Source organism: Vipera berus (genome assembly GCF_964194415.1).
Source record: "Vipera berus genome assembly, chromosome: 5".
In the NCBI taxonomy this organism is placed as follows: domain Eukaryota; kingdom Metazoa; phylum Chordata; class Lepidosauria; order Squamata; family Viperidae; genus Vipera; species Vipera berus.
Genome location: NC_138207.1, coordinates 48,493,197 through 48,508,405, shown reverse-complemented (window position 1 = coordinate 48,508,405; position 15,209 = coordinate 48,493,197). Strand labels below are relative to the sequence as shown.

The following is a 15,209-nucleotide window of genomic DNA, read 5'->3' as shown; positions in this document are numbered from 1 at the left end:
GCTTCTCTTTGCAAAGTTTAGGCTTAAACTGAAGAAAGTAGGGAAAAGCACTAGGCCACTCAGGTATGAATTAAATCATATCCCTGTTGAATATACAGTAGAGGTGACAAATAGATTTAAGGAACTAGATCTGATAGACACAGTGCCTGAAGAACTATGGACAGAGATTCACAACGTTGTACAAGAGGTAGCAACTAAAACCATCCTAAAGAAAAAGAAATGCAAGAAAGCAAAATGGCTGTCTGAGGAAGCTTTGCAAATAGCTGAGGAAAGGAGGGAAGCGAAAGGCAAGGGAGAAGAAGAAAGATACGCCCAATTGAATGCAGAATTCCAGAGAATAGCTAGAAGAGATAAGAATGCCTTCTTAAATGAACAGTGCAAAGAAATAGAAGAACACAATAGAATAGGGAGGACCAGAGATCTCTTCAAGAAAATTGGAGAGATGAAGGAAACGTTTCATGCAAAAATAGGCATGATAAAGAACCAAAATGGCAGGGACCTAACAGAGGCAGAAGAGATTAAGAAAAGGTGGAAAAATTACACAGAAGAACTATACAAGAATGAGCTTAACGTCCCTGATAACCACGATGAGGTAGTCACTGACCTCGAGCCAGACATCCTACAATGTGAAGTGAAGTGGGCCTTAGAAAAGCTGAGCAACAACAAAGCTAGTGGAGGTGACAGTATTCCAGCTGAGCTATTCAAAATCTTAAAAAGACGATGCAGTAAAAGTGCTACACTCAATTTGCCAGCAAATTTGGAAAACTCAACAGTGGCCACAGGATTGGAAAAGATCAGTTTACATTCCAATTCCAAAGAAAGGCAGTGCCAAAGAAGGTTCAAACTATCGCACCATTGCACTCATTTCACATGCTAGTAAAGTTATGCTTAAAATCCTACAAGCTAGACTCCAGCAGTATGTGGATCGAGAACTACCAGAAGTACAGGCAGGATTTCGAAGAGGCAGAGGAACAAGAGATCAAATTGCCAACATACGCTGGATCATGGAGAAAGCTAAGGAGTTCCAGAAAAACATCTACTCCTGCTTCATTGACTATGCCAAAGCCTTTGATTATGTGGATCATAACAAACTGTGGCAAGTACTTAAAGAGATGGGAATACCAGACCATCTTATTTGTCTCTTGAGAAACCTATATGCAGGTCAAGAAGCAACAGTGAGAACTGGACACGGAACCACTGTCCAGTTGGGAAAGGAGTCCAGCAAGGCTGTATACTGTCACCCTGCCTATTTAACTTATATGCAGAGCACATTAAGAGAAAGGCAGGGCTAGATGAAGCAAAAGTTGGAATTAAGATTGCTGGGAGAAATATCAATAACCTAAGATATGCAGATGATACCACTCTAATGGCAGAAAGTGAAGAGGAACTAAAGAGCCTCTTGTTGCGGGTGAAGAAGGAGAGTGCAAAAGTTGGGTTGAAACTTAACATTAAGAAAACCAAGATCATGGCATCCAGCCCTCTCAATTCCTGGCAAATAGATGGGGAAGAAATGGAGGTAGTGACAGATTTTATTTTCCTAGGCTCCAAGATCACTGCAGATGGGGACTGTAGCCAAGAAATTAAAAGATGCTTGCTCCTGGGGAGGAAAACCATGGCAAATCTAGACAGCACACTAAAAAGCAGAGACATCACCTTGTCAACAAAAGTGCGTATAGTCAAGGCTATGGTCTTCCCAGTTGCAATGTATGGCTGTGAAAGTTGGACCATAAGAAAGGCTGAGCGCCAAAGAATTGAGGCCTTTGAACTATGGTGCTGGAGAAGACTCCTGCGAGTCCCTTGGACTGCAAGGTGATCAAACCGGTCAGTCCTAGAGATCAACCTTGACTGCTCTTTAGAAGGCCAGATCCTGAAGCTAAAACTCAAATACTTTGGCCACCTAATGAGAAGGAAGGACTCAGTGGAGAAGAGCCTAATGCTGGGAAAGATTGAGGGCAATAGAAGAAAGGGACGATAGAAAATGAGGTGGCTGGATGGAGTCACTGAAGCAGTAGGCGTGAGCTTAAATGGACTCCAGAAGATGGTAGAGGACAGGAAGGCCTGGAGGAACGTTGTCCATAGGGTCACAATGGGTTGGACACAACTTTGCAGCTAACAACAACAAAAAAGTAAATGCTGTCTTGCCAGCAATACTTTTTTTAATTTCACACTTATAAGCAAGAAAACATGCAATAGAATAGACAATTACAATTAAAATTCATAATGTATCATAATTTCACACTGAAATTCCCTTCTAAGTTATTTCATAACAGTAACTGTAAATTACAGCAATTTTTCATACCCTAAAAACGATACTTTAAGCCCCAAATAGAACGATCCCTTTGAATTATACCACACAGAACTATTTTTTAAAACCTAGTTTGCACTGCATGCTAGTGCTTCCCAACCTTCTGATTTCATAATTTTTGAGAAGTATCAGTATCCTATTTATTATTTTTTAAAATACTGCTTCCTGTACAATTGCATCTCATCTCAAAGCATCTTATAATACAATTATTAAAACAATACACAGAAAATAAAATATATTCATTAAAAAGTGTGATGAAAAGAAAAACAAATAAATCAGAAACCATTAATTTAACATTTGTGCAGGGAAAGCCTGGACAAAGAGGTTTGTCTCTAACAACCACTAGAAAGATATAGTAACACAAGGATGTGTAAATCAGTTTATGCCTGAACTGTTTTACATGCAGAACAGTTACTTTGAGGTGGTTCATATACAAACCAAGACATGCATGTTTTGGATATTTTATTCACTTATCATTGATACATGTTTTTTTTCCAGATACAGACTAAAAGAAGGTTGTTCTGCATACCCACATTCTTGCAGCTCCAAAAAGCTTGTCATGAATTTCATTTTTTTTGCCATCTGAAACTATTAAAGAATTCATTTCTTGCAAAATATGGAAGTCAAAATATTTCACATTTTCTTCTACAAAACTGGAGCCAGTCCAAAAGGGATCAACAGAATTTCTTGGATGCAATTTTTGAGATGGAAACAGGAACACTTTTCATTTCATAAACTCCCCTACAATAGGGAGGGTGGGATTCCATTCCAATAGAAATACCACCGCAGAAAAGGCATGCCCATGTGGTACTGAAAAATAGCACTCAGCCACTTTTGGCAAACACACCAGGAGCAATCATATGCTAAGCAGGGCTTCGTCCTTATCTGCAATAAAGATGCTAAACTTAAGCTAGCTAAGCTAGCTATGTTTGACAGTTTTCAACCAAAACAAGGTAACGTATGAAGTATGGTCTTCTGCTGTGCTACACTCAGTCAAATGGCCATCTAGCCTCCTCTTGAATATACCCAATGAAAGAGAGCTCACCATTCTCTAGCTATTTGGAGTCACCATAGAACTGCTCTTTCTATTAGGAAGACTTTCCTAACATGTAATTGGAATTTCCCTTGTTGTTATTTAGTCCAATACTCTGTGTCCTCCACTCTAGAATGAGACACTACAGATACTGGTCTTCTAAAATCTAAATGACATCCTTTTAGGTATCTGAAGAGTGTTATCATGAGTTCCTTCTGTCAGCCTTTCTCAGGGCTAAACTATCATACTCTACCAAGGCAGGCACAAATGTAGTTGATGTTTCCTAGAAATTCAGTATGACTAAAATAATTCATATTGTAATTTAATGGTGGCCATTACAATAATTGCCATTCTGTGAGCCAATAAGTCCAATTCCTGAATTGTGCTGCAAGGAAATTATTTTAACACGGTACCTCCAACTGGTCCAGAGGATACTACAATTGCTGAAAAATCAAGCTGTACTAGCAGTTTTATCCTCTCTGTCTGTTGCATGAGATCATCAATCTAGATAACCATAGCTGATCCTTTCCAAAACCAAGTGTGAACCAGGTTGGAAATGGCTGAAACAATCAGGGATCTGCAGCTTAATTTTTGAGTATTTGGATAGTAATTTATATAATATTGATCCAGACCAGACTTTTTCAGAGACTGGAAGATCACTGTTTTCTTTAAGGGTAGTTGCATCACATTGTATTCACTATTCCTAGAGCCACCCAATCTCTTTAGCTTGCTCAGTTGTCAGGATGGTCAAGGATCAAGATAGTATGCAAATATTTGGGCAACTACAAACTGATCTATGTCCTTGAGTCTCAAAAATTAAGTGAACCCAGATAATTGTGGTGCAGTAATAGTCTTAGGTTATGTGTCAAAAACACAGCATGAACAATTTTATCCTCAAGCGCCTTATAAATCTGTTACAGGATGTGACTTCTTTTCATCCAAACGAACCGCAAAAGTAAAAGCATGGATCTATAGTAAATATTTTTAGCTATCAGCTTGCCAAATACCACGTAATTTTCTTTCTCACTTGTAAACTCACAAAATTTTGCTGTTCTTGTTCAAAATTTCCCATTTTTTTCAAGTAGAAACAGGGAAAATGTGAAAATTGTTGATGTTCTGACATTCCAAAAATTTAAAACTAACCATTTCTTAACTGAATGCATAAAACTAGTCTTTATTTATTTGCATGTATGTTTCTTCTACTGCATTTCCAACTACTTCAGAAAACAACAAATCATAATATATAGAAATTAAAGACTTACTCATGCACTCTGTTATCACCATACAAGTCACTTAGTCCAAAGCTTACATAATGCCAGTGCTCAGGAACATTTTGAGTTGGACTTCCCAAATTCCTGTACATACTAACATAGTCCAGAGGATCCGGTCCACCTAACCTATTTTAAAAAAGAAAGAAAGATAAATGAGATTGTTTTAATCCAGTTTTGGGAAATAGTTTCAAGTAAATGGGTTTACCTCTACTCCACATTATTACACCATTTCCTTCTGAAAACAGTTAATGCTTCTTTTTGAAACTAAGTCAGAATTTGCCCGATATCATCATAACTACATAGTTATAGATCTTAAAAGTTCTGTATTGCTTGGCTTTCTTTCTTTTCCTGTTTCAATACTGAACAAATTACAGGACTGCAAAGATGTTAGTGTACTGCAAAAGTCAAATAAACATAATTAAAATGAATATTTTCATCTGAGAGCATCAGAATTGTCCACAAACATTGTTGATATGTCTATTTTTTCTCTCCATAATACTATATCATAAGCATCCTACAAATATTCAAAAATATAATGTGCCTTTGTGGAGTATTTATCTAAAAATGATTCAGGCACTGGCTAGATTCACATATTATATCAGCCATTATTTATTTATAGTTTGCTGATAAGTCAGAATTAGTTGGTTGCATGCACCATGCTAAGTCTAAGAAAAACAAATCAAATTAAAGCACAATTTGAGAATACGAGTGTGGACCTAGTTAATAGTTAGATTCAGTAAGACCTATTCAGATTCAGAATTACATACCATATTTATCTTTCTGCTATTAAGGAAAACCTGTAAAGTATTTATTAGGATCATATCTTATTAATAAAACTAGCCAAACAGCAATATATCTTTTAATCGTTGCAAACCAATAAGAAAAAACTGAAGTAGCATATTTTGCTTTTGTGAAACATATCACAACAATCAACATCTTTATCAAAATTAGTGATATATGGCATTTGTTACCCAAAACTGGTGGATAACATTTCTTTTTCCAAATTAGAAATAAAATGGATCTCAGTTCATTGAATTCCAAGAGATGGATATTTTATACAAAAAAACCTGCAAGAACAATTTCTATACTAGAATTAATATAGCCTAGTTTTCAGCAAGATGATGTCAGAAGAGAAATACAATAAACAATGAGATAATCACAGGACAAGCTCAGAGCCTAAGTAGTTTCCATTTCTGTATGGGGGAAAAATAAGAGCAAAGTTAAAACAAACACTTTACAGAAAGACCTAGCAGTTTTTCAGATAGAAAAAGATTGAATAAAGTCTCTATTTAGACATCTTAAAAATCACAACTGGAATGTATAGAGTTTTTAAAAAGTAAAAGAGAAAGTCTCTTTTGGGACAGACTGGATTTCATAGTTTCCATGGTCCTGCAATTTTATTTTATTTTTGGTAAAGTCAAAAGTGATTCATAATCAGACTACCGTGTGCTTAGCTTCTGTCACCTAGATCAGAGCTTTTCAACCTTTTCACCGATTGTACCACTTTTAGAATATAGCAACATTCATGTACCACCAGTAACCTAGCAAGGTGTCAAAAACTTGATAAAAAAAATGGGAAAAAGTGATAAAGCACAGGTAGTCCTTGACTTACAACAGTTTGTTTAGTGACTGTTCAAAGTTACGACGACACTGGAAAAAGTGACTTATGACCATTTTTCACACTTATGACCGTTGCAGCATCCCCAGGGTCAAGTGATTTACATTCGGATGCTTGGAAACCGATTCATATTTATGATGGTCACATTGTTCCAGGGTCATGTGATCGCCTTTTGCAACCTTCTGACAAGCAAAGTTAGTGGGGAAACCAGATTCACTTAACAACCATGTTAATAATTTAATCTCTCTCTCTCTCCCTCTATTTCTCTCTTTCTCTCCCTCTCTTCCTCTTTATCTCTCTCCCTTCCTCTCCCTCTATTTCTCTCTCCCTCTCCCTCCTTTTCTTTCTCTCTCCTTCTCTCTCCTTCTCTGTCTCCCTCCCTCTCTCCCTCTCTCTATTTCTCTCCTCCCCTCCCTCCCTCTCTCCCTTTGTCCCTTCCTCCTTCTCTCCCTCCCTCCCTCATTGTCATTTCCTTCCTTCCAAATGTATTTTTACCAAGAAACCTGATGCCCACTTAACTTTTGATGAAGCACCGGAGGAAAGTTGGGGAAATTCTATCGATACTCGGAGGTTGCCAGCTCATTTAGGAAGCTTTATTCCAGCAAGAGAAACACCTTGCATTTGCTCAAAGTCAATCCATGCACGCCAACAATGCTGCTGTGGACCGCGGGGCAGGAAGGTGCCCTTCACACAGGAGGGATGGAAGATGCGCCAAAGCACCCTTAACTCCGCTCGCCTTCTGCAGACGCAGCCGGAGTCCTGGAAGGGGGGAGATCCAGGGCTGAGGTGCACTCGGGGAAGCGCACGGCAGCAACTCATAACCAGCTGCTCTTGGGGGATAGAGCCACAAGGCCGGCCAGACAGGGCTCGGAGTGGTTGACCGTCCTTGACCACAGCTGCGCTTCCACCTTTCCCATTGTGGCTCACCTTTCCCATTGTGTCCCCCGCAGCGCAAGGCACCAGCATGCCCCACTGCCACAGAAGTGGCCTGCCGGAGCAGCCCCAACTCCTTCACCCCTGCCAGGCCCTCGTCCCAGAGCTTCCTGCTGCTGGAAGTCTGTGGCAGGTGGCAGCGGCCTAGCGGGGCTTGCAAAAAGTGGGGTGGGCAGTGGTAGCTGCTCCCAGCGGTGGCCAAGGGCAAGCAGGGCAAGGCCGCTCCTGCTTGTAAGCTAGGGTTCAGCGGCCGGTGAGGTGCTCGCGCAGGGCTCTCCTGGCGCTGGCGGGCCAAACGGGGACCGGCCTTCCCCTCTCTGCGGTAGAGCAGCACCCGCGGAGGCAGCCCTGCGGCCTGGCGCACGTGGTTGAGGGGCTGATGCCCACTTAACACTTCTATCATAATCCAAGCAATCACACCCGTCAAATCATTTTACAGACATAAATTGAGGAAAATTAAAGCCAGGCACCTCGGGAAGAGGAGAGGGGGAAAAGTCTTGAGCCCTGAGGGCACCGTGAGGGGTATCGCAAGCTCACGGGTGGGAGGACAAAAAGAAGATAGAAGGCCGCAACAGAGAAAGAGAGAGAAAGAAGGAGGAAAAGGAGGAGGGGGCGGTTGTGAGGTTGGCGCTCAGGGCCATGACGCAAGCGGTCTCAAACACCTACCTGCCGAGGGAGTGGATGGCTCTGTCCCCATCAGGCTCATGCTTACTTGTGAAGTAAGAAGAGGGGGGAAGGGCAACATGGATCCCACACGAGAAGAAGTTGCTGCATGAGTCCCTGGGGAGGGCGGGGCCTCACCCTGCGCCTGCACTCTTCGCATGCCCTCGGTAGGGTTTTCGCAGGCCACTGCCAAGCAGCATGTTTTCCAGCAACAAGGGAGCTGGGAAGGAGCGGAGCACAGAGGGAGAGGTGGGGGGGAGGGAGGCGACGCCGCATACCATCAGCCAGGTGCTCGCGTACCACACCGGTTGAAAAGCCCTGACCTAGATAGTGCCACCAGGTGAGCCTTATAAAAATGAAACATTTTTTATTCCGACCTAAATAAAGTTTTGAACAGCTTGACCACCAGATGTCAGTCTTAAAAAGGTTTAGGAAGGTGCTCTTCCCAAGCTACAGATATCACTACCAACAGGAAAGCTAATTTAGTAATTTTACATAAGCATAAAGAAAGCAAAATACCACTTTCAAGAGAAGAACAGAGTGATTTTAAATAGGCTTATACCTGAAAAATAGATAGTTCTCAACTCTTACCATAAAAAGTTGCTTGCATTATAAAGCTTCCGTATCATTTTGTAGGAATCAAAATCCTTCACTTTGTGCCAAATTGCACAAACTACCGGTAGTTATACCACTGCATTCAATTCTATAATCAGTATGAGTGTATGTTCTTATTTACAAAGAAATATACCGGTAAGTTTACATATTATTTTTCTTTATTCCAACTCGGTTTCTTCTTTTTCTTCCCTTTCTTCTCTTCTTTCTATATCCAGAGATCAATGCCTACTGTAAACTGCAGAACCAACAAACCTTATTATTTGCTCATATTACATCAGGTAATGAATGAAATCTAGAATGAAATGAAGCCATATTTGTATTCTAAGAACATTTTCAGAGTAGACAAATAAGATTTTAATCTTATGCTGTTAATCTGGTAAACCCTGAAAACTTTGCTTTTTAAACGAGCTTTTGATTTGAACTGACAATGACGAGGTAAACATTTTAAAGTGAAATGATGCAGGTTCAAAGTGTTTTTCATTTATGGATTGGTTATGTTTTTATTGTTGGCTGACTAGTACAATATGTTAATTTACTTGTACAATTAAAAATCTTAAATCTTCTTCAGCAATCAAGACAAGTAAAAGGCAGATTACCAGGTCCTTTCTCTGATATTGTCTTCAACTTATGATGGTAATTGAGCCCACAATTTTAGTCTTAAATCATGATGGTTTTTAGGCTGGCCATCATGTTACTGTGCCCAATTTTACCACCATTTTTTGTGACGGCCATTAAGCAAATTGGGCAGTCATTAAGCAAGCCCTGTGGGCATATTGTTCTCAATGGGGCATTTTTTAAATCAGAAACTGGAGGTAAATACTAGTTTCTGGGGGAAAAACCACCATACATTGCAATCACATGACTATGGCTTTAAATGTGGGCTGGTTGCTGAGCACCCAAAATACAGTCATGTGACTACAGGAGGAAGGGGATGTCAGAACCTCGAATCCTGGTCTTAAGTCCCTTTTTGGGGGCCCACTGTAATTTCAAACAGTCACTAAGCAACCAGTCATAAGTCCAGGGTGACATGTATTGGCACAGAAGTATTTGTATTGTTATTTCCATGGTCCCAAACCATTCACGACCTTGGTATTAAATTACAGCAATATTTGAATTCAAAACTGTTACAAGCTGAAGCAAACTCATCTAACTTTCTCAACTTCAGTTTTCTCAACTGTTTTATCAATAGCACTATTTCAATCCAGAAATGTGACTACAATTCTCTCTTTCAACTTATTTCTTGCACAACAGTCATGGTATATGCAGAACATTGGCTATGTCTGTGAAGAACAACTAACCTAATTGGACCTAAACCATCAAGAGGTGACTTAGGTGACCATCCAGTACTAGATAATTTATGAAATCAGTGACTGCCTGGTTATATTGGGAATTGCCAAGCCAGGCAGCATTCCTACAACTTGTAGTAGCAGGCAGGCTGCCACTTTCAGAGCACTTTATTAGGAGAGGCAATAACATTTTGATTATATTTTTTTTTAAAAAATGGGATGATATGACTGAGAATGAAACCACTGCTAATGAAAAGAGGAGGTGCTCATGTATAGACACAACTGCTGCCTGACTACATCAGCAAAACTAATAATCCAGCCTGAAAACATAAAAGTTCCACAATATCAGAAATTATCCATTTGGGGAAAGAGTACTCAGTGCTGAAAGATAAGCAAAGTAACATAAACATTAAACTCACACAATACCTTTTTTTCTTAAAGCTATATATTGTGGAGCTAAAGTGTAACATTAGATGGACACACTAAGACTCAATTTAAGCTAAAAGGAAAAATATGTGTGAATCCCTTTGCATATGATAAGATAGGAAAAGAAACGGAAGCAGTGTGGGAGACAGTTACACACAAGGAAAAGGATCAATCCACTCACTTACTGCTAGCAATAATATGCAAAAGCCAACTTTTAAAGATATAAAGGTAAAGGTTCCCCCGCACATGCGTGCTAGTCGTTTCCGACTCTAGGGGCCGGTGCTCATCTCCGTTTCAAAGCCGAAGAGTCAGCGCTTGTCTCCGTGGTCATGTGGCCGGCATGACTAGACGCCAAAGGCGCACGGAACGCTGTTACCTTCCCACCGTAGTGGTCCCTATTTTTCTACTTGCATTTTTACGTGCTTTCGAACTGCTAGGTTGGCAGAAGCTGGGACGAGTAACAGGCGCCTACTCTGCTACGCGGCACTCGGGATTCGACCCGCCAAACTGCCGACCATCTGATCGACAAGCTCAGCAGCCTAACCCACTGAGCCACCGCATCCCTTTTAAAGATATAATGAATATAAATAACAGTCTGAAAAAGCACACATTCATTTATGAAAATTGAAGAACCTTATCAATATTGCCCTTACTTAAAAAAAAAAAGGTCTTCAGGCTTCCAATGGTTTCTTATATTTATTCAAGGAACTAGGGCAAAATTTAAGAACAATTCCTCTTTCAATCTCTCTTGCGTGCAAGATTCAGTGTGACAAAATTTTTAAATCCTTTATATTAGTTCAAGCTATTTCTCTGAACACTCCCCTATTCTTCAGACACCAGACATGAATCAGATCACCAACCCATAAATAATTACAATTGATAAACTGGCCAATCACTCTTCCAAATTCGGAGTCATTTTTTTTAAAATCTGGGTGGGATTCAGATTTGAGTACAGGCCAGGATCCCAGGTCATGTCATTGTTTTGGACTACAACTCCCAAACTGCTGGCACAACATTTTGGGCATAATGTTCTAATAAGGCAGGGGTCTTCAAACCTGGCCCTTTTATGACTTGTGGACTTCAACTCCCAGAATTCCTCAGCCAGCTTCGCTGGCTGAGGAATTCTAGGAGTTGAAGTCCACAAGTCATAAAAGGGCCAAGTTTGAAGACCCCTGTAATAAGGTATCCTCTGTTCCAATAACTTTTCCTTCTCGCCCCCAAAACAACCCTCTCCGATGCAAGTACCACTCTTAGCCACTCCCAGTTTCCGACAGATCCTCCTTCACAACAGACACGCGCGCACACACACACACATTTATCACCTTTCCAACCTCGGCGGACCACATTCAAGGAGGCAGACCCCTCGCCCTTTGTCGCCCACCGCTCCCCTCGCCCAGGCCCAAAGCTCGTTCAGGAGCTCCCGAGGCCTCTTTCCGAAATGCCATTACCGCTCCCCTCCCCAGCCGCGGAACAAGCCTTTCGGGCTCGGCACCAGCCTCCTTCTCCTCCCGTCCCACTCACCAGTATTTGAGAATCGCCGTGACCTGCAAGGGATTGGGCTGCTCTGGGTACAGTTGCCGGCACTCGCCGTAGATGCCGTGTAGCCCCGGGGGGAAAAGCGAGGGAAACGGTCCCGACCCGGGGCCAGGAGGAACAGGGGCGACGGTCTCCATGAGTGGAACCCGTAAAGAACGGAGGGAAGCAATGCAGCTCGTAGCGGGTGGGTGGGTGGGGTGGGGACGATCCGGACCCCCGCAGACAAATCGCAGCAAGCTCCAAACTCCTTTCGCGACCCCGGCAGGGCCCAGCAGCAGCAGGAGCAGGGAAAAGCGTCCCCCCACTCACCCCGACTCCGGTCTTGATAGGCCGCCGACTTCGCCAATCACGCCGTAGCGAAAGACGAGGCTGACATAATCCCACCTTCGCCTCCACCCGGTGTCCCACCCCTTCTTCGCCGGCGCGTTTCTGACCTCTGGCGTCGCTTAGCTCGCATTGCTGACGCTTTCTTGCCCGCAGTGGGCAGAGAGAAGGAGGTCGCCCGGCAAGCCATCGTGGATTTGCTAGCTTGCGGTTTATCGCGATGTGTCTATCTGCGCTTCATTTATCAAATCCTAGTTTAAAAGGTCGTCGCGTTATGAACCCATCCTAGGGCCGAGAGAGTTTTATCTCTTAACGAATCGTCCACTATTGCGCTATAGAAATAGTAAGTTACATGGCATATGTTGTGCGTCTCCCCGATAGGGCGATTCTGGGGAGATTATAGAACGTAAAATAGAAAAGCAATTAATAGAAAAAGCAATTAAAATTTTAAATCTGTGCACATTAAACATTTAAAACTATGCAAAAACCAGAACCAAAGACATGGATAGCACTGGAATGAGGTCTTTTTTGCCGGTCAACCACCTCCACCTATTCAAGCGGTGATTCATAAATAATAAATGTAAATATACATGTAATATTTATAAATATTTATGCTTGTTTGTGGCTTAGAGTGTTATAGCAAATAAAAGCATTGCGACTTGCTAACCATTAGATTGTTTAAAATCTGAAAATATAATTATGATTTACTGAAGTATTAATGGACTGGTGTGATATATACAGTATTGGACTTTCTGTATCACTGATACAGAATTGTGAGGATTACAGTCCTAACATGCCTAGAGGGCAATTAGTTGGGAAACACATTCTAATACTACCAGTACCTTAGGCTGGGTTTATCTTAAAAATTGCTTGCAGTTAGGCAGTCCTAGTGTTACCAATCAACATGTATTGTGCAATTTTCTGTCTGCTGCTCTTTAATAGATGTTATATATATATGTTATATATATATATATATATATATAATGAGATTTTTAAAAGGATACTTCATCTTATGTTCTTATCTCAGAATCAGAATAGAGCTGGAAGGGACCTTGGAGGTCTTCTAGTCTAACCCTCTGCTCAAGCAGGAGCCCTTTACCATTTCAGACAGGTGGCTGTCCAGTCTTTTCTTAAAAACCTGCAGTGATGAAGTACCCACAACTTCTGAAGGCAAACTGTTCCGCTGGTTGTCCTCACTGTTAGGAAGTTTCTCCTTAAGCTTCTCTCCTTGATTAGTTTCCATCCATTGTTTCTTGTTTTACCTTCTGGTGCTTTGGAAAATAAATTGTCCCCCTGTTCTTTGTGGCAGCCCCTCAAATGCTGGAATACTACTCACCCTTATCTTTCTTTTCTCTAGACTGTCCATACCCAATTCCTGCCATCATTCTTCATGAGTATTTGTCTCCAGACCCTTAATCATCTTAGTTGCTCTTCTTTGCAATTTTTCCAAAATCTCAACAAATTTTTGTAATGTTGTGACCAAAAAAGGATGCAGTATTCCAGGTGTGGTCATACTAAGGATTTATAAAGCGGTATTAATACTGCATGTAATTTTGGTTCTATGCCTCTGTTTATACAACCAAGGATTGTATTAGCTTTTTTGTCTGCTGCCGCACACTACTCATCATCCACTAGGACTCCAAGGTCCCTATCACAGTTACTGTTTTTGAGCCAGATTTCACTTAATCTGTACTTGTATCTTTGGTTTTTCCTGCCTAGGTGTAAAACCTTGCTTTTCTCCACATTAAATTTCACATTGTTGGATGGGGCCCATTGTTCAAGTCTGTCAAGATCTTTTTGAATCCTGACCTTGTCTTCTGGAGTTTTGGCTATTCCTGCCAGCTTAGTGCCATCTGCAAATTTGATGAGTTCCCCTTCTATACCCTCATCTAAGTCATTTACGACGATATTGAAGAGTATTGGGCCTAAGACGGAACCCCACTGCGTCCCTTCCCTACACAGAGCATTCTGAAGACATAGACAGGTTCAGACAGGTTTGAAGTCAATAAGCTTAATACTATATTAATATTGAGTTTCCTGAAAATATTTTTCTTTGTAAAAATACACATCATCTTTTAAAGAAATAAAACTGTAAGAAAAATGTTAAAACTTTTTAGCATATCTAAATGTAAACTTTTCACCATCTACCTCACTATTATCCCTTGAACTTCTAAGTCATTTATTAACAAGTTAAAGAGCACTGGTACTAATACTGTCACATTTGTTCACATCACTGCAGATGGCTTATACAATGGACCATATAAAAGTTTCCGTACAATGGATTTACAGCATAATTCCTTCTGTGAACTGGAAAAAATCATTAAATGCAGTATATTCAAAAGATATTAGTAGGTACATCCTCTGAACTTCTGTCTTGATAAGTCCTAATTTTTTTCTCTCAACCTTCCCCCTATTAAAAGTGAAAGCAACACATCCCCCAAAATCTGTTAAGTCTGCAAATGTATTACAACAGTGCCTTTACTTGCATAATAAAAGGGAAAAAGCAGGAGTCAAAATAAAGAGATAACAGCTGTATCTGCCCTAGAATTTATATTAACAGGACTGAACACTTGAAAAAAATGCAACGTAGGGTACACTAGGCCTGTCATAACTGGTCTCCAAATATTTTGTGTAGTCACTAGATGGCTGTAAAATGGCTAGAATTTTCTGTATTGCTTTATGACTAAATATGACAAACCTAATATATTGTATACAGTATAGCTGCATCAACACATAGAGCAGGGGTCTTCAAACTTGGCCTTTTTATGACTTGTGGACTTCAACTCCCAGAATTCCTCAGCCAGCATGCCTGGCTGAGGAATTCTGGGAGTTGAAGTCCACAAGTCATAAAAGGGCCAAGTTTGAAGACCCCTGACACAGAGCGTTCAATATGTGTGTCACAGAGGTTTTTTAAAGCTGTACACAGTATGTCGCTATCAAAAAAATCTTAGATTTCTTCACTGATTATAAATACCTTTCATTCCTCTCCAGGGCAAAAATAGTTTTGCAAATCGCTATTCCACGATAGCTTACTATAACAAATAAATAGTATCATTCATTCATTCACCCATTCGTGGGGGGGAAAAATAATCCTGTTTCCTGGCGTAAACTCCAGAGACAGTAGTTATTTCCATAGAAACTCGCTTTCCCGGCAAGCTTTGCCTTTGCTCTGAGCATGCGCTTGGCTCCCTTGAGCTGT

At 40.9% G+C, this 15,209-nt stretch overlaps 1 protein-coding gene across 1 annotated transcript in view; it reads right to left on the bottom strand.

The window, feature by feature from the left end:
• The window catches only part of SUFU (SUFU negative regulator of hedgehog signaling), a 63,217-nt gene extending 51,212 nt beyond the window's left edge, over positions 1-12,005 (bottom strand). The window contains exons 1-2 of the mRNA XM_081328836.1: positions 11,672-12,005; positions 4,601-4,735 (exon numbers count right to left, since the gene is read on the bottom strand). Of these exons, the coding sequence (XP_081184962.1) occupies positions 4,601-4,735; positions 11,672-11,823 (287 nt within the window). The 5' untranslated portion in view covers positions 11,824-12,005. The remainder of the gene's footprint in view (positions 1-4,600; positions 4,736-11,671) is intronic.
• Between the last annotated feature and the right edge of the window lie 3,204 nt (positions 12,006-15,209).